The following is a 22,389-nucleotide window of genomic DNA, read 5'->3' on the forward strand; positions in this document are numbered from 1 at the left end:
TTTCTAGGCACTTAACTGTGGCGCCAGCTACACCCCTACTGAGAGCTCAGGCCATCCCCAGGGACGGGTTGGTGGTTGGGTGGGTGGGTAGGGTTGACATTTTTGAGAAAAAGAGTGGGACGGAGAAGGAGCTGTCTGTGTGTCTGTAATTAGCTCCAGCTGCTGTGGTGCGGCAGCGCTGGGGGCATGGGGAGCGTGAATGCGTGCGGATGAACCTGTGTGCGTGGTTCCTCATTGCTATCACTCTATTTTTCACCGTCTTGTGCGCTGGCTTCGGCCTTGCCACTCTGCAATCTCTCCTGTCCCTGAGGATCCCGAAGGACAGAGTGTTCCACGCAGGCAGCACCAGCTTGAATCACTAATGCTGCTAAGCAAAGGACAACAAATATAGGCCCCCATATGTCCTGGATACAAGAGCCCGTGCTCTCTCCCTCCACCCCCGCTTCCTGAATGTTTCCTACTGAGTGAAGCCCAGCACTTGAAATTGACAACACCTCGCTTCTGCACAGCCTTCTGGCAGAGAGCTTTCACAGCTGTCGGGCTGTGCCTCCTCAGACAGCTCCAAGGGCCAGCATTTCCCAGGTGAGAACCCTGAGGCCCAGGCAATCAGGGAGGCTGGCACAGGGTCATCTGGCCGGTTGGTGGCAGAGCTGAGTCCAGGGTGCAGGTGCCCCGTCCCCAGCAGGGCGCTGCCGAGAGGGCTGCTACCGGGTGGCTTGGGCTGCTGCTCTCTGTGCTCCGGAGAAGCCGGGAGCCGTGACTCCAAGACCTGCCTCGGCAATTACTGAAAACTAGGACCTCTGGAGCTGAGTGAGCCCAGACTAAGCCGTGTGCCTACCGCTGAGCCGGTGCTCATGGGGGCCTTGAACAGGGGTCCAGCATAGCCCCTGCCCTCAAAAACATGACAACCTGAATGGAGAGACTAAGTTGAGATACAAAGTCCAAAGGCAATTCAAGGGCTTCACTCTTTTCCGCTAACCAGTCTGTCACCAGGGACATGACGCAGAGACACCTTCTGCGTTCACCTTTCTCCTGCCCCAGCCCTGTGGAATGATGGGTAGCAAGGGCTAAGGGTGAAGGATGGGGAATATGTGGGAAGAAACGGAAAACTAGAGTTTCCGCTGGGTGTCAGGCACAGTGCAGAGTATATATGTTATATATATGGCATTTAAATGATGTCTATAATATATCTTTATACACACACACAAACACATGCATACATAATCAGGGTCCATGGATTAACTCATCGATTTACCTGACTCTCATCCATATAAAGTGTTTAGGACAGTGTCCGGCACTTTGAAAGCACCGAGTAGATGCTAACTATTCTTCCTTCTTACCATTGCTGTCTTCTTTATCATTCTCCGCATGCATATTATATGCATTATCTCATTTAATCCTTCTAACTCTGGGAGGTAGCAACTATTCTTTTCATCCCCAACTTACAAAGGAGGAAACCAATAGTTTATTATATCCAAGTCTGGGGGGTACTGAGAATGCAAATGAGAACCCAATACCTTTGTATTGGTAGCCTTTGGGGACCTCTCCATCTAGCAGGAGGGGCTGGGGCGCACATAAACACTCATGGTCCAACGGTGCTGTGGTCGAGGAACGTAGCAGCGTCACGGGGCCACTGATGGTAAGTGACCTGGTACCGAGAAGTTAGGCAGGCTTCTCAGATGAAGGACATTTGAGCTGGATTTTGAGGGATGGAGGCTTTTGCCAGGAGGGGCAGTGGAGGGACGGGAAGGACATTCCGGGCAGAGGGAGCAGGATTTGCATGAAAGCGCCTTCTGGAGGGCGGGACGATGGCTGGTGGGGTGCGGGATTGGCAGCAGCAGAGGCGGCAGAAAAGGTGCTTGGGAGCAGCTTATTCAAGGCTTTGTTGGCCAGGCTGAGAGTTTTGCACCTTGTTCCGTGAGCGATAGGAAGCCGCCGAAGGTTTTTGTGAAGGCGGAGGAGGGACGGGCCAGGAAGACAATTCTTGGAGAGGCTCGAAGCGGGTAGACTGATTGGGAGGCCCTCTCAAGGGTCCTGACAAGAAGTGGCAAGTGCTCTGGCCCAGGACTGTGGCAGTGAGAGCAGAGAGCAGGGGACCAGTCCAGGGACGTGTCAACAGGTAGAAACCGCAGGGCTGGCTGTCATGGAGGGTCCAGGAGAGAGAAAAGGTGACAGCGACCCTGAGCTTCCAGCTCGGGTCCGTGGTGACGCTGTTAACTGAGATGAGATGGGGAGCACAAGACTATGAGCTGACAGGGGCATGAGTGGGGACAGGTGACAAGTTCAGCTGGGACCCGTTGGGTTTGGGATGGCGGTGCGACTTGTGAGTGGACATGTCCAGCAGGAAGCGGGGTGGGAGATGGGGCTGAGAGACCACTGGGGTTCAAGTGGCATTAGCTGACCCTGTGGGACCGGATGGAGTGTCTCTTTTCCCGTTTACTCCTCCAGGGCAAGGGCTGGGGACAGAGCCAGGTGAGCCCCAGCATGAAAGGGGCGTGATGTGGGGAGGACACCGGCCCAGGGTGGGAAGACATCTTTCTCCCAGCCCCTCCCGGAAACCTTGTCCCTTCCCCTCGGGACCAGTGTCCCCTTTCCAGGGCTGCGCTCCCGCCAGCGAAGGGAGGTGCTCTGTGCACAGAACCCATGTCACACAGGGGCCGCGAGCCACGGAAAGGACAGTCGTCACTTCAGCTTTGAGTTCTTCAGTGGGGGAGTGTCTTCTAATGAAATCCAATAAATTAGCCACCGGGGATTTGGGACAGAAAGGACGAATACAAGGGCTACACAGTGACGGCTGGAGCGTTCAGTGCAAACAACTGAGACTTCAGTGCTGCGGAGCCAGAAGCACATTCACGAGGGCATTTTTAAAGATCCAGTCTGTGCGAACCACCGTGGGTCTCCTAGGAGCCCTAACACTTTCATTAGACCTAGTGGGTCTCATAACCAAATCCCATAATCCCATAAATCTGTAGCAACAAGTTAGCCACGAGAGTTTCACTTACACTCTGAATGTAAGACACCCCAAACTGCCCTCTTCTTTCTGAGCCTCCAACCAACTCCTCCCCTAGAACTATTATCCAGGATGGCCTGGATCTCCTCTGAAACCCCGAGGACGGCTACTGATTCCTGTGTTAAATCCCTGGACCACACCAATAATGGTTCTGAACACTTTACACACATGAACTCATTTATTCCTCATGAATATTATAGATCCTGTTAATATATATATATATATATAATATTAATAGTAACAATCATAACAGGTCATGTTTCCGGAGAACTTAATGTAGGCCAGGCATGGTTCTAAACACATTAGACAAAATAACTCCTAATTCCACGTGAACAACACGTGTATCTCTATGGAGATTGTAGCTGGAACGTGCATTTGAGCAAACTCTCGGGCTGAAATCGTTCCAGAACCGCTCTCACTTAAGTCTTTGAGAGGATGGGGGCCCGTCTTCTGATTCTGGAGGTACCCAAAGCATGCCCAGGGGGCCTTCCTCCCCCTCCCCTTTGCCCAGCAGAGAGTCAGGGAGGGCTAGAATGCAGAGAGCACGCTGAGGGCCTGCCTGCACAGAAAGCAGAGCTCTTTTCTGCCACCGCACCCCTTGAAGGAGAGTGAATTCTGTATCCTCAGGAGAGGGTGGGGATGGGGAAGTGAGGAAGTGGAGGAAAGCCTCTTGAAGCTGCAGCACCCTGAGGCCCAGACAAAGGAGTGTCCTGAGGGAGGGAGGGAGGGTGGGGGAGGGGTGGGGGGCAGTGCATTCGTGGGTCAGCAGCCACAGGATCAGGGAGCCACAGCAGGAGTGGCCGTGGCTAGGTATTGATGCTACAGCGGCAGTGAGCTTTACAGGAACCAGAGACTCTAAAATTTCTGCCCACCCAGAAATGACTCCATCTCACCACTAGGGAACGGGTAGCAAAGCTGAGTCAGCAGTTGGGGAAAGCCGAGAAAAAGATCTCATGAATCCTTAGCTAGCGGTGAATCTGTCTATTTAGTTAGCTGGGGATGGAGTGGATGTAAAAGTAGTGAGAGGAAAGGCTTGGGAATACTCTCATCCAGTGAGGCTGGGAGGCGAAGGAGAAGAGGGCTACTTTAAGGAAATGGTGAGCCCCCCAAAACGCTGGTGGTGTTAGATCTGCAGGTGGGGCAGAGTCTCCACGTCTAGGTCCCTGTGTGATCCCCTCCTTTGAACTGCCCTCCTGGGCTGGAGAAATGCCAGGGTTGAGGAGTCACAGAGTATTTGATCTGTTTGGTTCTTTGTACTGAGGCCTCAACATTTTGGAGAGTCCCTAGTTCAGTGGCTCAGGAAACCGAGCCCGAGGCTGCCCTTGCAGGGAACTCTCCTATCTCCTGTCCCATGCTAGTAGATGGGATTCTTTCTCCTCCATGTCCCCCATTTCCTTAAGTGGGTCTTTGTCCTATTACCCAAATCCTGAGTCTCTCTGCCTTAGTAAGTTGTCTTGTACTTCATTTTAGCAAGAACTTTCCCTTTCTGTCAATGGACGTTCTTGGTAATTTTGGCATTGACCCGGGTCCTGCTTCCAGACTCTTGCTCTGAGGCTTATCTTTGTACCTACAATGATCTCATGTTCCTTTCTTCTCTTCACCCCCTCTATCAGAATTTGCTGCCAGGATGGGATGCATCGAGGTGAGGCTTAACAGACTGACCCTCCCAAGAGGTTGGCATTTTAACTGATGCCAAAGCCCTGAGTCAAAGGAATTACGTACTTAAGAATTTTCAAGCCCTTGGGAGCGGATAGGGAGAGATTTGGAAGGGCAAGGGAACGTTCTTAATAATCGCGGAATGCCATAAGGTAGACATCCAATTCGGGCTACCACCAAGCCAGAACCTGGATTATTTTGTTATAATCAGAATCCATCACATAGGACGATCTCCCTCCTCTCACCCACCACTCAAGGCTTTGACTAAAAAGTCTTCCAGATACTGAAGTTCTATGATGCAAGCATCGTTTATTTTCTCAGAGTTTTTTGGAAGGAGGAGGGCTGCAAAGTTCTGTGAGTTATACCAAAGACCACACAAACAGGCAGGAGTCAAAGCGAAACCGAATTCCTCCGGAGACTAGTTACTTTCTATAGTCTGAGAACCAATCCGGTCTCCAACAGAGACAAGGTGAATTTCCTCTTTTCATTTCTCCAGTACTGATATTAACACTCTTCTCCTCATATCCTCCTCAGACCCGGCACTCTCAGCGGAATACAAATAAGGAGCTGCTTGTTTTGCCAGTCGCAAAAATTGAAGGTAGCCAGCCTTTCTTTTTCTCTGCTAAAGACAATGTTCCTTCTATGGTGCTGTGTGGGATAAAAAGGGCAAGACCTTCCAACCTCGTTCTGTTCTTATTCATGGCCCAGGAAGTCATTATGAAAGCCCAAAGGGACACTGTTTTTAGTATGGATCCTGGCAGGTTTATCCAGGTGACTTTCTGTAAAGGCATTCCTCACCCTCGCCTCCAAACATATCCTGTCCCCTAAGAATGATTTGGTCTTGGTGTTGGGGGAGAAGGGCAGGTAACAGGGCCTGGCTCTGTCATCTGGGGCTCTTTTTTTTTAATTAAAAAAATTTTTTTTGGCTACGCTGTCGCATGCGGGATCTTAGTCCCCCGACCCCGGGGAATGAACCCGAGTCCCCTGCTGTGGAAGCGCGGAGTCCTAACCACTGGACTGTCAGGGAAGTCCCCATCGGGGGCTCTTTTGAGGGAACTTCGCTAGTCTCCCAAAGAAAGGGCCGAACGTCCCCTTTGGAGCAGTCATTTGAACTGCTTCAGGGACTGCCAAACTGGCCATAGACAGCGTCCAGTCTCTCAGGAAAGTGGCAAATAAGAGCATCAGAAATGCTCCTTTCCTGGAGAGCCTGTAGCTATTCTGGCCTCTCTTTCCATCAACATAGGAAGGCACTGGAAGGGGCCCTCTCCCCTCAGAGCATGGAGCCTCCCCATTGTGGCAGTGTTCAGCCCGAGCCACACTGCTATTTTCACCATGGAGGAGTGTCTAAATTCTCATTTCGACCGACCCTCCTGCTTACAAGTACCTCTTTCCCTACTTCAGCAAATTGCTGCATAAAAAATGGAGAAGCCAGTAGCGGCTGTGCCCTCAATAGTAGCTGTGTTTGCATTTAAGAAATTCATATGCCCAGGGTGCACTTCTCCCATTAAGTCCAACATGAGACATCAGGTGTGCACAGCACCGCCGAACGGAAGACCCTGAAGGCGGGGTAGAGTTTCTGGTATGCTGGGGGCTTGGGAAAGAACAAAGGCACTTTCATTTTCTGAACTAAGAAGCACTTCGGGGGGTGGGGGGAGAGTGTCAGGAATTCTTCCAATGTCATGGGCCTGCCCACACCTGAGTCAGATATTGATGACCTTCCCCAGGCCATGCCCTCCTCTCCCCCTCCCCAAAAGACAGTACGAGTGACAACGAAGCCCGGTACTTACAGGTGCAGAGGATTTTCGGACAGGAAAATGGAGACCGCAGGCTCCTGAATGCCTGCTGAGTGGTTGCATCAGATTAGGAAGGGATGATCGTGAGAATAAGATCTTTGGAAAATCTTGTCGCCCCTCCCCTGGTTGTTTCAGTCCACATCCAAACCCAGACCACCACGCCCCTCCCCAGGACATGCGTCCTTCCTGGCTGCCTGGTGCCTCCATGCCCCTTACCGTGAGGGTGCTGGCAGCCACACTGCCTCTTGGAGCCTCTAGCCCGGCAAGGTAGTCAAGCTCCTGGGATTAGGTTGGCAAGAACGACTGTCCTCCAAACGATCAGCCCAGAGAAAGAGAGAGAGAGAGAGAGAGGGAGAGACAGAGCGAGCAAACCCGAAAACGGGTCCAGGACGGAGAGCTCCTGGTGCTGAGCATGTCTCTGGCGTATTCCGAAAGTGGCATCCACAGCAGAGAAAGTGTCCCAAAATAGCTCAGGCTGCCAATGCCTCGCTGAAACCTGAGAAAGAATTGCTGAATTCAAAGATCTGGGTCGCCGTGGGTGTGTGATCAAAGTGCGGATTTGTTGGTAGGAGGAACTCAAGCCATGAGCTTAGGAGAGACACGAGGTCACCCGGGGCACGGCCTGCCTTCTCTTTTCCAACTTGGTTAAGTTGGCAGTGGTGTCAGAAAGCTCCGCTGTGCTGAGACAGGGGGCTGGCAAGAGGTCCTAGGGATGCTGTTTTCATCCCCAGGTCTCTGATGCGCTAACAATGTGAAATAGCAGTGCTCTATTTTCTGCATTTCAAACAAGGGAACTGATACTGTGTGAAGGTTTCTTTAAGATATTGCTCCATAACTGATGAAATTCCCTTTCCAGTAGATTTTTCATTTCTTTTGGCCTTTGGCATAAGTAAATGTCAGCTCCTAAAACATCAACAGAGAAGAGCAAACAGTAGGGTCTCTGTGATTTCCTTGGGATTTGAGAAATCTCCCCTCCCTGGCTTCTGACTGGATGGTGTCTGTACATTGCTGCCTATGGCACTGGGAAGGATGAGGTCCACCCAGGCACGCTGTCTCATTTTTGTATTTGCTGAGATCTTGGGACATTCTCCTTTAATCAGGTATGTTGAAAATTTTAGGATTGTCTGCGGAGAGTGTGGGTCAGTATGTAGAAAGTTCAGCATATGTCTTCCTTGGATCAGCCTCGGGGTTTAGGACGAAAAAGCACAGCATTTGGTTTCTAGTTCCGGCTCTGCCTGTCTTTTGCTGTGTGATTTGGGGCAAGTCAGTTTTCTGCGCTGGACCTCAGCTTCCTCCTCTGTAAAATGAAGACAACCATCCCCATCCTAATCCTAATCCAATGGTATGAATAGTGGAGATTAACGCCAAGGGTCACAAGAATGCTACTAGGGGAAGGGCTTGTCACTCTCAGTAAATGGTGGCAGTCTTCAGTTCTTCAAGGGACCCTGACCGGTAGCCACTCGAGTCCTGTATCAACATGTTTACAGTGAGCCTGACATATACCACAGCACTAGGTGCTAGGGGCTTCACGCCTAACGGTCGATATTATTTCCAATTCCAAGCCGTAGGACTTTGGGCCAGTTGCTTAGTGCCCAGGAGTTCAGTTTCCCCATCTGTCAAGTGGGCATACAAATTAATAATACAGGGCCACAATCCTTTATCTGAAACCGCTGGGGCTAGATGTGTTTTGGATTTCAGAAGTTTTCGATTTTAGAAAAGCAATATTGTACATGTAACGTATACAACACCCCTTGTGGGATCTGGGGCAAGTATCCTGTGATCGAATACACTAATTAATTTCTAAGTTGGATAAATGAATAGCCTCACGCCAGTTCAGGCCCACTTTGGCCACCAAATGAGCTTGCCACAAAATTTCAGTTTTCAGAATCTTTTGCATGTCAAAAAGCCGGGTAGGGAATTGTGGACAATGAAAAAAGCTAAAGTCTCTTTAGTGCATGCCGTGCACCGGGTGTGGTTCTAAGTAGTTTATATGCGTTAACTGATTTAGTTGGGCCAATAATCCTATGAGGTAGGCATTATTATTATCATCATCATCTCCATTTTACAGATGAAGAAACTGAGGCTCAGAGAGGTTATTTCACTCGTGCAGACTCCCAAAGCCAGTGAGGGGCAGAGCTGGGATTCTAACCTAGACAGTCGGGCCTCAGAATCTGTGCTCTTAACCTAACCACCTTCTCTACCTACTCCGTGGGGTTAAAATGAGGCTTCAAAGGCCCACAGAGGCCAAGCAAGTTACTTTTTACTTGAAAAAGTAGAAGTGGCTTGTAGGTACTGAGCCCACATGGTGAGCCAGTGCCCCATCTACAGGGAGCAGCTTACTCAGCTTCATCTGATTCTTGCTATCTCAGAACCAGGATCCAAGCCTTTCTGTGTTTCCCAGAGAAGCCAGAAATCCAGCTTTATAGGTGAAATCCCCTGACTTTCAAATGTTGGCAACTACTTTAAAAAATGGTAAAAACATTGCAGGGGTCAAATAAAATCCGTCTGCAGTTGGAATCCAGCCTGTGGCCGCCAGTTTGCAAGCTCTGCAATGAGGAAATAGATGCTTTGAAAGTGCTTTGAAAACTTAAAAACGTGTTCTAGACACAGACGGTCTCATTTTTAGGGTTAAGGTTTTTTGGTTTTTTTTTTTTTCCCCTTCACTGTGTCTAGTTTTTTGAAAACTGGTGTTCCTAGACTGATGGAGATGAAAAGTTGGAATTAAATAGAGACTTCAGTGAACTTGAACACTTCATTCCTTTGGCAGGCTGGATAAATGAGAAGCCTAGGTGTACTGGACGGGCTAAGCCTCAGAATTCCTGCCACACCCACGGGCCCCTTCTAAGGAGTTTCCATCCGCAGACCCTAGCAGAGGGAAGGAGCAGTTTCTTATGAATAGGTGGCTATGTTTGGTGCCCACGGGACCCTGCATCCCCCTGGCAATAGCCGATTGAGCCAGGAGAGGGCATCTGATTCAAAAGCAGTCACTCTATAGGCTGGCAAGTTGCCTAGGAGGGAACCTGGGATGAGAACTTTGCCCAGCAAGCACAGTGGTGACTAAATTTGGACCAATGAGAGTCTCTTGCTTGGGCAGTTTGAATACCAGATCTAGAAAGAGTGAGCAGTTGGCAACACGGGCAGAGGGCAGGGAGCAGGGCCCATGAATAAGCAGGTCCAGGAGAGATGACTGAGCTTCAGCTAGGTGCCAGACACTCTACACATGTTTTTTGTTTAAAACATTCAAATACCCTGGGAGGTAGGTACTGTTATTATCCCTGTTTTAAAGACGAGATAACTGAGGCGAGGTAACTCGAAGTGCTGGGAGCTGGAACCCAGGTTTGTTTGATGTTAAAATCAGGGTGTACAAACCCCTAAGCCAGCAGTTCTTAAACTCTAGAGGGTTTCAGAATCACTTGGGTCAAAAGGCGGATTCCTCGGCCTCACCCCAGACCTACTGAGTCTGACTCTTTAAACGTGGAGCCCACCTCCCCAGGTCGGCCTGCATTTTAACAGTCCTCCCAGGGGGCGACTCACGCAGAGGGCTTCCCAGCCACACTTCGAGAAGTGCAGTTGGATGGAGTATGGCAGGTACTCTAAACTTCTTTACCTTCACCTTGAGAAACAAGGTCAAGGTCAACAGACGTGGTCAAAGTCCAGTTGAAACTCTTTTGGAAATGGGGTCAATTCTACAAAATAAGAGGACGTCAGTTTGTCCTCTTTTCTGATCCGGGAAACTATCCAATGACACCAGTTACCTGGGGGAAGGTGACAGGCCTGAGATGAACGTCCAGCACTTTGTAGAGAAGAACCTACCTGCTCTTCAGCGGGCAGAGCTCACAGCTGCCATATGTTCACTAAGCATTTTCCATGACAAGCACACACTGCAGGAGCTTACTGCATTGGCAACAAAGAACAGGAGAGAAAATGACCAAATGCAGAGACATACGTTGTAAACGATGGGATTTAAAAATGTACGCCTACCTCCTAGGCTGAGCATACAGGTTCTTCTCAGCCCTAGAACAACTGTGTAAAAATTCCATCTGTGCTCTTACACCATCGAGAAAAGGGTCAAACAGGACGGGATGGAGGCTAGCAGCCGCCTTCTAGATTGTTGTAGAACCCCAGTCTAGCCATGGTATTGAGCCGGTTGTGAATTCATCTGCCTTTAGGAACTCTCCCTGGAGAGACAAGTAATAGTCTGAAGGTTGCTTGGAGCGTCTCAAGTCAGAAACTGGCTTGTGAGCCAAATGCTTAATGGCATCAGACGCATATTCCTACAAGACAGTCGTGTGGTCCAAGGGACGGCAGAGGTCAAATGCGCTGGCCAAGTCCTGCCCCAGCAGGGCTTGAATTTGCACCTGGCAAGTTTTATTTCTCTCACGCTCCTTCCTGTGGACGCTTCCTTTAGCTATGTTAATGTCCCCACTTAGGCTAAGGTCAAACTCTGTTCTTCCCTCTTCTGGCCAGAAAGACTTCCTGTCTTACAGGTATCTTATCTTATCTGTGTTGATATTTTCACTCTGAGTGAAAATCACAGCAGTCCACGGGCGCAGTGAGAAAATCAGAGGACTACGTAGCCAGTGTTTTGTACAGCGAAAGCTATTTCATTTAGAGGACCGTCCTTTATTCTGAGATTGCTTCCTTCTCTTTGGGGGTTTAAAGAAAACCCTTTTTAGGAAATGATAATTTGGGTTTGTTTTGTCTTGTTTGTTCCTTTACCTGGAAAAATAAAAATCTGGCAACCCACTGTCAGTCCCCCAGTTTTTTGGTTTGCGATAGCTGCCAGTCTTGGGAACCTGGTTTAATTTGTTCAGTTCTGCTGGAACCTCTGGGTACCTCCTATCACCACTTACGTCCTAAGTGCTTATAAATTACCTGCTTCATGATCTGTGGCAGAATCTCTCCGAGGATTGACATCAAGCTTACAGCTCTGGAGTTAACAGTATACTGGTCTGTAGTTTCCTTATTTAAGAAAATTGGGACGCTGCCCATTTGCAGTCCTTTGATATCCCTCCTGTTCTCTCCAATTCCACAGATCCTTCAGGACAGCACCTAATGCAAGGCAGTTCCATTTGCTCTTCTTATAATGTTCTTTTCCCTATAGAGTTGGACATGCATATACATGTTGTTTGGGGAATTTGCAGCACATCCAATGAAAGTGTAATTCCCAACTAACAGTCAAATCCTTCTCTTTGGAGCTACCCAGAACACACCTACCCTCTCTTCCATATGACAGCCCTTCAGAGACTCGAAGACAGTGTGTGACTCTCCTGTGAGTTAAGAGCACCAGCTGAGTCAGACAGACCCTAGTGACAAGCCCAGCTTCACTCCCTCTCAACTGTGGGAGCCAAGGTAAGTTACTTGATTTTATTTTCTCTCTACTTTGGTTCTTCAGCTGATTTATAAAATGAGGGTAAAAAACCCACTTCATTGGTTTATTGTGCAATAAATGATGTGATGTATGTAAAGAGCTTAACGCGGTGCCTGGCAGGGTAAGGACTCAGTAAATACTAGCCATTTGCCCCCTCGATTTATAAAGAGCCGGGTGGGCATTTTAAGCATCAGGGCTGTTGGGGGAGGGGGCGAGCAAGGGGGTGAGGAGGGTGTCTCCCTCCCTGATTGATCAGGAGAGGTAGGGGATCCTCAAGTAGATCAGGTATTTCTTTAGCCTGAGGTTGTCTCTTTTCTGTTATCTGGGTGCCTGTTTGCTAGGGCTGGGGGAGAGGGTATCGTGCAGAATCTCAGGAAAGGTTTATTTTCAAGAACTGGGAAGCTATTTGTTGACATATTGAACCGTCTCTTGTTTATTCTTATTTCCCCCGAGCAGCTAGCCATGCAATCCCCCAAACTCAATTACCTTTTGTGAGGCGGCGGGAGCATGACACCTCATAGCCGTATTGATCACTGCAGACTGGGCCAGACGTGAGGGATCTGAGATGCTAAGCAACAGTTTCTGGGCTTTTCCTTCCTTAGTAGGCCTCCCCTCTCTGTGGCTGTAAAGACACTGGCACAAATACAACAGAAGTCTGTGACCCAAATGGGGTGAGCCTGCAAGAACCCTCTCTCAGTAGCTGCCTTAGAAGCCGGCTGATGACAAATGGTCACAGTGGACCAGAACTTGAACTCCTGGAGAGCCCAGTGTCAGAATGGTTTTCTAACTGTAGCTCTTTGCGTACCCTGGGTTTTGCAAGCAATTGCATGATATGAACTCCAAATGCCATTGCAGCTAGAAAAAGTTTGGAAGGAGACACACCCAACTGTGAACAGACTTGAGGGGATGGGGGGTGGGGAAGGTGCAGGACTAGCTTTATCTGTAGGTAGGATTTCAAGTTTTTATCCCGAGTATATATTCCTAGATTACTTGTGTAATTGTTAGGCATAAATAAAAGTAGGAAAACAAGAAATTGGTTTTTTGATAATAATAAAAAATGAAAGCAAGCCATTAGAGATAGTTTTCTGAGGTCACTACTGACCAAGGATCTGAGTGGTGCAAGAATTAGGCCTATTGGGGGAGAAAGATTGCTTGGGCGGGGAGATGTTGGAGACACTCAGAGAGAGGAGGGGAGAGGGCTAGAGATAGAACCCTAGAGGAACACACCTTTTAAAAGAAAGAAAAATATATTTTTTCTTCTAACACGAGCACTATGGGTCCATTATGGACAAATGAGAAAATGCAGCTAAGAAAAATAAAAGTAAAAATCCCCTTTAATCCCATCACTCCGGTATGGTCACTGTTAACATTTTGGTATATATCTTTCCAAACTGTATTTTTTTTTCTATGCAAAAATATACATATTTATTTCATAAAAATCAGATAATCGTTTTCACTGGCCACGGCAGATGCACCATGATTTGTTTAATCATTAAGTGGATTGGGTTCTGACATTGGCATTTAGGTAAGTTCCAAGTGTTTATGATCATAAACAGCAGTGCTTCCTAGCTGTGTGACCTTGGGAAAGCTAGCTAACCTCTCTGTGCCTCTGGTGCCTCCTCTGGGAATGAGGGTGATGATAGTACCTACCTCATAGGGTTGTTGTGAGTAACAAATGAGATCTTGCACGTAAGCTTAGCACAGTGCCTGGCACAGTAAATGTTAGCTTTTATTATTAAGTATAATAATAATAATTGTCGTTGTTGTTGTTGGGTTCCCTGTGAGTAGTTTTTGCTTTAGGGGAGGGGGAGAGTGACTGGAATTTTTCTTTTTGAGTAGTATACTATAGTGAGTTCTGGAGTCAAACAGAGCTGTATGCTTTTGGTCATGTCAGTTCACTTCACCGAGACTCGGTTTTCTTATCGGTAAACTGAGAGTTAAAAACAGCTGTTAGGATCAAATGAGAGAATGCTTGTAAAACCCTCAGTGTAGTTCTTGGCGTATGGGAAGAGTTCCAAGTCAGTTGGTATTATTATTATTTATTATTACTATTATTATTATCACTACAATGATTGAGCCATTAGTTGGGGTGGGAAGAGGAAGGTGGCACTTGGAATGTTTCTAACCACTTGTCTGTTTACAAAGAGAGGAAATGATTCTTGAATCAGACTGACCCGGGTTCAGATCTGGGCTTTGCCATGTACTAGTTCTGTGACCTTGGTCACAAATTCTCCAAGCCCCTCTCCCCATTTGTAAAAGAATATATAAGAATATACATATATATATATATATATATATATATATATATATAAAACTGATTCACTTTGCTGTACACCTGAAACTAACACAACATTGTAAATCAATTATACTTCAATAAAAAAAGAAAATTGGAAAAAAGAAAATGAAGGAAAAAAATTTCTAAAGCAAAAAATAAAAGGGAATGGCCAGTGCCTACCTTGCAGGTGTTGCCACGAGGCACAAAGGAGGATATGAAGCAAGCGTCGTGCTTAGCCCGAGTGCCCAGGTATTGTTGGTTGCTAATTATTGTTGGCTGTTGGAGCATGGGGAGGTTTATAATGATCTGGATGCCTCCCCGCCAGGCCCTAGACTCTGAGTCCCTGGGGTACTTGAACTTCACCTAAGGGCTTTGCCCTATCCAGGGCTCAGGGACCACTTCTGCCCTTAGTATAGGGGTTTGAGGGCTCCTGATTCAGAAGGTTAGAGAGCTCTGGCAAACCTTCCTGTTAGTTCTACTCTGACCTTGTGCCCTAGTTCTAGAAAGTAGTCTGAAGCCCTGCTTCTATGAGCAAGCCCTCACCTGGTATGCTTAAGATATTGGCGTGCTTTTCTTGCCAGCTGTCTGGACACCCTGGAGCCTCGCTGTTGAATTCTAGCCCTGTAGTAGAGTCACTGGTTGCCAGATTTCCCTCCGAGTCTCTGACACCGGAGCCAATTGGCTTTTTAATTGTCGCCATGGCTGGGCTCTGAAGCCCCACGGCCCATCCTTCCAAACGGTGGTTTCCCTGCACCCAAACGTCTTTGAGCTCTTCTACCACTGCTCCACTCAGCCTCCAGCCCCGGTTCCCTTCCCTCTAAGCCCTGCCCGCTCTTCCACGGCCCACCGGTGGCAGTGCCTGGCTTCCAGGACGCCAGTGTCTGCGCAGCCGCAGCGGGAACATCTCACTTCCTGAGCTAGAACACTTTCGGTCTCATCTCTGTCTTTGTGTGACTCTCCTCTTTTCTTTGGGACGGCCAGAGGCGGGCAGAGCGAGCTGGTGCAGCAATTGGGGCCGAGGGGAAGCAGGGTGGAGTTGCATAGGCCAAGTGCTATGCACTTCTGGAGCTTCTGGAGGGCTGTCAAGTGAAAGGCGGCCAGAGGCAAATGTCAGAGCCTATATAGAGGCAGGAATCTGGGACCAGAGAGACAGAGCAAGCACTAGCAAGTCAGGAGCAGTGGGGCGGGTGGGCGGGCAGGCTGGCTGGCTGGCGGGCAGGAGGGGGGCGTGGCAGGGGATAGCTAAGGGAGATTGCAGAGAACAGCTGCTGGTATTGGGTCTTACTTTAATGAACTGTCTGGGCATGGGGCATAAGTAAGTTGGCCAGACCAAAAGAGCTAGGGGCACAAAGGACACACTCCCTCTCTTCTCCCTAACTGGCAAGGTAAGATCTTTCTGGCTTTTGACTAGTGGGAAACTGTGGCGTGTTCAGGGATTTTTCTAAAGATTGGGGCAGGGGTGGTCATCTATCACCGCCCTTTTGACTCATCTTTCCCATTGCACCAATTATTAGAGTAACCAAGGGGCCAGCAGGAAGGCCAGTATTTCTTTTACTAAACCCCATCTCGGGGTTGTCCAGGCTGGAGATGGGGCGGGGTGCTGTCTTGGTAATGTGACTAAGAGGGAGAGAGGGCACACAAGGTGGATCACTATAGCACAGTGGAGAAGAGGAGGGGGCTCTGGAGTTGGGTGGACCCGTGAATCCAAGTGACTGCAGGCAAATTATTAAGCCTCTCCGGGCCTGAGTTTTCTCCTCTGTAAGATGAGGATAGGGTACTACCAAAATCTCTTAGTGTTGCTGTGAGGACCAAACGATGCACGTAAAGTGCCCAGCAGAGTGTTTGCCGGTCAGCGCACGCTCAAGAAGTGTTGACTGTTGGCATTTCTGTTGCTAGTATTCTCAATATTATTATGGAGGCACACTGCACAAGATTGATGACTTCTGTGACATTGTCCCAAATGAGCAAGTGTTCCACTGGGCGTATGGGCAGGCTGTGGGGATGTATCAACACCGTGTAGTGTGCGTGTTGGTTTCCAAGCTCTGTGCCAAGAAGCCCCTTTGGGGGCTGCTTGTGGGAGTGTGCCGGAAGGCTGAGGCTTTGGGATTGCCCACCTACATGTCATCAGAGAAACTTGAAATCTGTATTTGCTAGAGACTGGGCTTCAGTGAGCCATGATCTAGGACATCAGAGAGATAATTGAATGCGGCCTTAGGGATGTCAAAGGCTAGGCAACCCCGAGGAGGAAGCGATAGTCAAAGACAGTTTTTACTGTCACAGTGCTCTTAGTCTAGCCCCAGCCCCAGTTAATCTGAGAAACCCGGTAAAATGGGAATAATACTACTATCTCCTGTAAGATTCAAACGGGTAATGCTTGCACATCTCTGTGCACTATAGACAGTTTAAAGTTGTGTACAGTTGCCTAAAGTATAGTGCCTGGAACACACTAGGTGGGCAATAAGTGGTAGTAATCGTGGTGATTTTTGTTATTAATAATAAAAATCATAATAAACAGGATTGCCAGTTCATGGAATGATGTTCTCAACCATTGATCAGTTAGATGCCTTCCTTTTCCTGAGAAAGGCATTCAGGGCCATCAGAGTAGTAAAATGGGGACTAAACCACTGGCAGGACTCAATGAGCCCAAGGAACTAACGACCAGCCTGGGGCAAAGGGCATTCTCATCCGGGCCTGCCAGTTCCTTGGCTGGCTGGCTAGTGCTGTGGTGAGAGAGAGAGCAGAGCTCTGGAACCTGCACTTTTCACAGTTTTCCAGCAGGTGGTGCTGCTGTTTCATTTGAACCAGGACCTCACGGGCTCTTGTCTGCTTAAGTTGCCCGCGTTTATAGCTTTTATAAACTGAGAGGGTGTGCTGTGTGACGGGGTGGGTTGCTTTGAAAAAGATAGGGGTGGAGAGGACATTTGCTCCAGCTTCAAATTTGTTTAATGTTGCACAGCTTCTTTAACTCGATAGACCCATCTCCGATGCCGCATAGCTGGCAACACATAAAAAAAGTCTCCATCGTGGATCATTTGTCTATTTCCCAATCTTCTTGATATTTGCTTTCAACTGCTAAACTTGTTTTCTGTTTACAGATTTTTCTCGCCACGTGGGCTTCAGCAGGACCCCTGATATAATTGCTTTAGAGGTTCCCTCCACACTATCCTTTGGCCATGGCAGATACGTCAATACCCTTACATTCACTGCGATTCAGCAATGTGCTGACGGAGGAAAGTGTCGACCCCCAAAACAGGGAGACGACCTGCTCTGGACCAATGGTGGAGAACAGAGCAGAGGTCCAAATTCTTCATTCTAGTGTCCAGCCTATGGTCTCAAGTTCAGCGTCAGACCCTGGAGGGATGTCCACACAGCTGATGACATCCCCAGCCTTTGACACCATGGCCGTACCTCTAATGGGAGCAGCAAACTCTGGAGCACTGTCCCCACCGCTAATGTCAGCCTCAGACTCTGGGACACTGTCCCCATTGTTAATGCCAGCTTCAGATTCGGAGGCATTGTCCCCATTGTTGATACCAACCTCAGACTCTGGGGTGCTGTCCCCATTGCTAATGCCAGCCTCAGATTCTGGGACACTGTCCCCATTGCTGTCCACTTCAGAGTATGGATTAATGTCCCCAGGGCTGATGACAATTCCTGACTTTGGAACAATGTCCACAGCACTAATGGCAACACCAGATTCTGCAGAGACATCACCACTGGCAATGCCAGCTCCATCCTCTGAAGCGACGTCCGCACCATTGATGCTAGCCCCAGATCCTGGAGAGATCTCCCCACTCCTAATGCCAGATGTGAACCCCGGAGTGATGTCCCCACAGCCAATGCCAGCTCCAGGCTCTGAAGGAATGTCACCATTGCAAATTACAGACGAAGACACTGAAGCCATGTCTAAAGTGCTAATGACTGCCCTGGCCTCTGGAGAGATCTCTTCACTGCTCATGTCAGGCACGGACTCTGAAGCGATCTCCTCACTGATAATGTCAGCCCTAACTTCTGGAGCAACGTCCACCCAGCCAACAAGCACCCAAGACTCTGGGGAAATGTCCACCCAGCTAATGTCAGGCCCAGACTCTGGAGTAGTGTCTTCACCACTTACGACAGCTCCAGGCTCCGGAGCAATGTCCTCACTGTTCCTGTCAGTCCCTGATGCTGGAGAAATGCCCACATTGCCAAAGCCAGCCCCAGACGCTGAAGCGATGTCCCCACTGGTAATGATGGCCCTAACCTCTGGAGGGATGCCCACCCAGCTGATGCCAGCCCAAGGCTCTGGAGTGATGTCCTCACGGTTAACACAAAATCTAGACTCTCAAATTGTGTCTAGTCCACCAATGAGAGCAACAGCCTCCGGGAGGATGTCCACATCGCCAGTGAGAGCCTCAGACCCTGGAGCAAGGTCGACACCGAGAATGAGAGCCCCAGCCTCTGGAAATGTGTCCACGTTGCTAAAGACAGTCCCAGACTCTGCAGCACTGTCCACCCCACTGATGACGGTTGCAACCTCTGGAGCAAAGTGCACAGAGCAAATGTCAACCACAGCTTCTAGAGCGATGTCCACACAGTTAGCAACGGCTAGAACTTCTGGAGCCACATCCATGGGCCTTAAGAAAGTCCCAGCCAATGGGGCGATGTCCACACTGCGAATGAGAGCCCCAGCTTCTGGAACAATGTCCACATTGCCAAGTACAGCCCCAGTCTCTGAAACAATGTCTACGCTACAGATGACAGCCTCAGCCTCTGGGTCAGTGTCCACAGCGCAAATGAGGGCGCCTGTCTCTGGAGCAATGTCTGTGTCACAGAGGAGAGCCACAGCCTCGGGAGTGACAGCTGTACCACAAATGAGAGCCTCTGGAGCCCTGTCCACCCCACGGATGACAGCCAAAGCCTCTGGATCCATGTCCACACTGTTAATGAGAGACACAGCCTCGGCAGTGATGTCCGTGCCACAGATGAGAGCTATGGCCTCGGGAGCATTGTCCAAGCCACTAACAACATCCAAAGCCGCAGAAGCAATGCTCATGCAGCAAATGACAACTGCAGCTTCTGGAGAGATCTCCACAATGCTAATGAGAGACACCGCTTCTGGAGCCGTGTCCATGCCACAGATGACAGACACTGCCTCTGCAGCGATGTCCACACCGCTAATGAGAGCCCCAGCCTCTGGCGACATGTCCACACCACAAATGACAGCCGCAGCCTCTGGAACTGTGTCCATGCCTCTAATGAGAGCCCCAGGCCCTGGAGCCATGCCCATGGCGCTAATGAGATCCACAGCCTCTGGAAAGATGCCCAGTCAGCCAATGAGCGCCCAAGACTTTGGGGGGATGTCCATGTCGCTCAGGAGATCCATGACCTCTGGAGGGATGTCCCTACTGCAGACGCAAGCCCCAGCCTCTGAACTGATATCCACACCAAAAATGAGAGCCCCAGCCTTTGGGGCAGTGTCCACACCACTGATGAGAGCCTCAGACCCTGGAGAGATGTCCACACTGCTCACAAGAGCTTCATCCTCTGGAGAGATGTCCCCAGCACTAACGAGACCCCCAGCTTCTGGAGAGATAGCCACGCCTCTGAGAGCCCCAGCTTATGGAGCAATGTCTACTCCGCAAAAGACAGCCACAGCCTCTGGAATGATGTCCAAGCCACAGATGAGGGCTCCAGTCTCTGGAGAGATATCTACATCGCTAATGAGATCCACAGCCTCTGGAGTGATGTCCGTGCCTCAAATGACAGCCGCGGCCTCTGGAGGGGTGTCCATGCCACTGATGAGAGCCCCAGCCTCCAGGGCAACATCCACAACGCAAATGATGCCCACAGCTTCTGGAGAGACGTGCATGCTATCAATGCGAGCCCCTGCCTCGGGAGTGATGTCCCCGCCATTATTAAGGGCTCCAGTGTCTGGAATTATATCCACACCACTAAGGAGACCCTCAGCCTCTGAAGCTGTGTCCACAGAGTTAATGAGAGCTCCAGCCTCTGGAAAGATGTCCACCACACAAACAACAGCTGTGGCCTCTGGAGGGATGTCCAAGCCATTCATTAGAGCCATGGCCTCTGGAACAGTGCCCATGCCATTGATGTCAGCCATGGCTTCTGGAGAGATGTCTATGCCGCTGATGAAAAACATGGCCTCTGGGGCAACGTCCACACTGCAAAAAAGAGTTGTGGGTTCTGGATCTACTTCCTTGCCACAGATGACATACGCAACCTCCGGAGGGATGCCTGCATCACCGATGAGGGCCTCAGCTTCTGGAGCAACGTCCGCATCGCTTATGAGAGCCTCGGCTTCTGGAATGATGTCCATGCCACTTCTGAGAGCCACAGCCTCTGGGGGTATGTCCATGCCACAAATGGCGGCCACAGCCTCTAGAGGGGTATCCATGCCACTAATGAGGGCTCCAGTTCTGGGAGCCACGTCCACACCACAAATGGCAACCACAGCCTCTGGAATGATGTCCACTCTGGAAATCAAAGCCAAAGACTCTGGGGAAACATCTGCCTCTCACATCAACGTCACAGCCTCTGGATCAAAGTTCACACCACACGTGACTGCCACGACCCCTGAAACAATGAACCAACCACCAGAGGAAGTCCCATCTTTTGGCATGCTGACCCCAGCACTCTGTTACCTCTTAGAAGAACAGGAAGCAGCCCGGGGTTCATGCTCTGTGGAGGAGGAGATGGAGATTGATGAGGAGAAGCAAATGAAGGGATTTTTGAACGATTCAGAGAAAATGGCCTTTCTGGTGTCTCTTCATCTGGGGGCAGCAGAGAGGTGGTCCATCTTGCAGATGGAGGTAGGAAACCCCCTCTCCAATGAAGATAAATCTTTCCTGAGCAGATCCCAGGGCTTATATGACTCCCTATCTGAAATAGACATCCTCAGTGCCGTCCTTTGCCATCCCAAGCAGGGCCAGAGGTCAGTCAGGCAGTATGCCACTGATTTCCTCCTGCTGGCCCGACACTTGTCTTGGTCTGATGCCATTCTGCGGACCAGGTTTCTGGAAGGACTCTCGGAAGCTGTTGCCACTAAAATGGGCCGGATCTTCCTGAAGGTGGCCGGCAGCCTAAAGGAGCTAATAGACAGGTCTCTCTATACCGAGTGCCAGCTGGCTGGAGAGAAGGATTCCCCGGGCTGCTCAAGCCAGGTTCTGCCGTCAGCCTGTAAGCGGAATAATGAGGACGCAATGGAGAATGAACTGAACTCTCCAAAGGAGACCGAGGAGGTAATGATGGGGAAACACACTCAAGGTTTCTGAATAGAAAAATGAGGTAATGATGGCAAAGTCACCCTGCTCCTTTGGCTAGCCTAAGGAAGAGGCTGGGAGAGGCATTGAGCTCCTAGACCCTAACCCCCAACCTAGAGTTTCATCAGCGGGCCTGGCTATGTACTTATTTTGGGTGTATTAACCACATTGAGGGCCTGGGATGGTTAAAGGTCCAAGTCTTGTGATTCTGAGTGAAATGGCTGGGCTCAGTCCCAACTCTGCACCTATTCCAGGTCCAGTTCTCGAAGAGGGGTCACGTTTTGGGGACTGGGTCCCACCTACAGCCACAGGTGTTATAGGCCCAGGTCACTAGGGAATTTGGCCAGTCTAGTCCTTGATCACACTTTATACAAATAAGGTAAATTAGCCAAGTTGCTTGACTTGCTAAGTTACTGAAATTATCCAGGCAGAACCCCACTTGTCACAGTAAGCATGGCTCTTACCTCTGCTGTTTTTTGTTTTTTCTCACTCCCAGCACCAGCATGTTGCCAAACGCTGTTACTACCTGAAAGAGCATGGAGACCCTCAAGAGGGTCTGCACGACCGCCTTCGACAGAGCACAGGCCATCAGAAGGCCCCCACTAACAAGTAATGCTACCTGGACACTTCTCCTGTGATATCCAGCTTGGCTGCTAACTTGAGGACTGGTTCCTGGACCCATTCCATTCAATTACATCATTAAACCTTGTGGCCTTCCCCCTTCAGCATCCCCCTCCAGGCGCATCCCACCCTATCTCCCACTTGGCTGACTTGACCTTCTCTTTCACCCCCACATGCCTTTGACCTGCCCCAGTGATCAGAGCGTGGACTTCAAGAGTGTTTGGTGTATGAGGTTCTGAACTCCCATTACCACCGAGGCCAGTCCTAGTTCCTGGTCCAGGGAGAAGTCTAGGCAGGAGAAACCGTGTCCTACCTCAAAAACACCTTAGAATGTCTTGCCACATGTCATCAGGCAAACTTGAGGAAGCCCTGGTCCCATTTCACCTGGCAGGGGAGCCTAT

At 49.6% G+C, this 22,389-nt stretch overlaps 1 protein-coding gene across 1 annotated transcript; it reads left to right on the forward strand.

Moving 5' to 3' along the window:
• Nucleotides 1–17,278: 17,278 nt before the first annotated feature.
• Nucleotides 17,279–21,980, forward strand: RTL9 (retrotransposon Gag like 9). The gene is made up of 2 exons (XM_065900244.1): nt 17,279–21,346; nt 21,864–21,980. Exons 1-2 carry the CDS (start codon nt 17,279–17,281, stop codon nt 21,978–21,980), a joined length of 4,185 nt encoding a protein of 1,394 aa, XP_065756316.1.
• The last annotated feature ends 409 nt before the right edge of the window (nt 21,981–22,389 follow it).

This window comes from Phocoena phocoena, chromosome X (assembly GCF_963924675.1).
Source record: "Phocoena phocoena chromosome X, mPhoPho1.1, whole genome shotgun sequence".
NCBI classification, from domain to species: domain Eukaryota; kingdom Metazoa; phylum Chordata; class Mammalia; order Artiodactyla; family Phocoenidae; genus Phocoena; species Phocoena phocoena.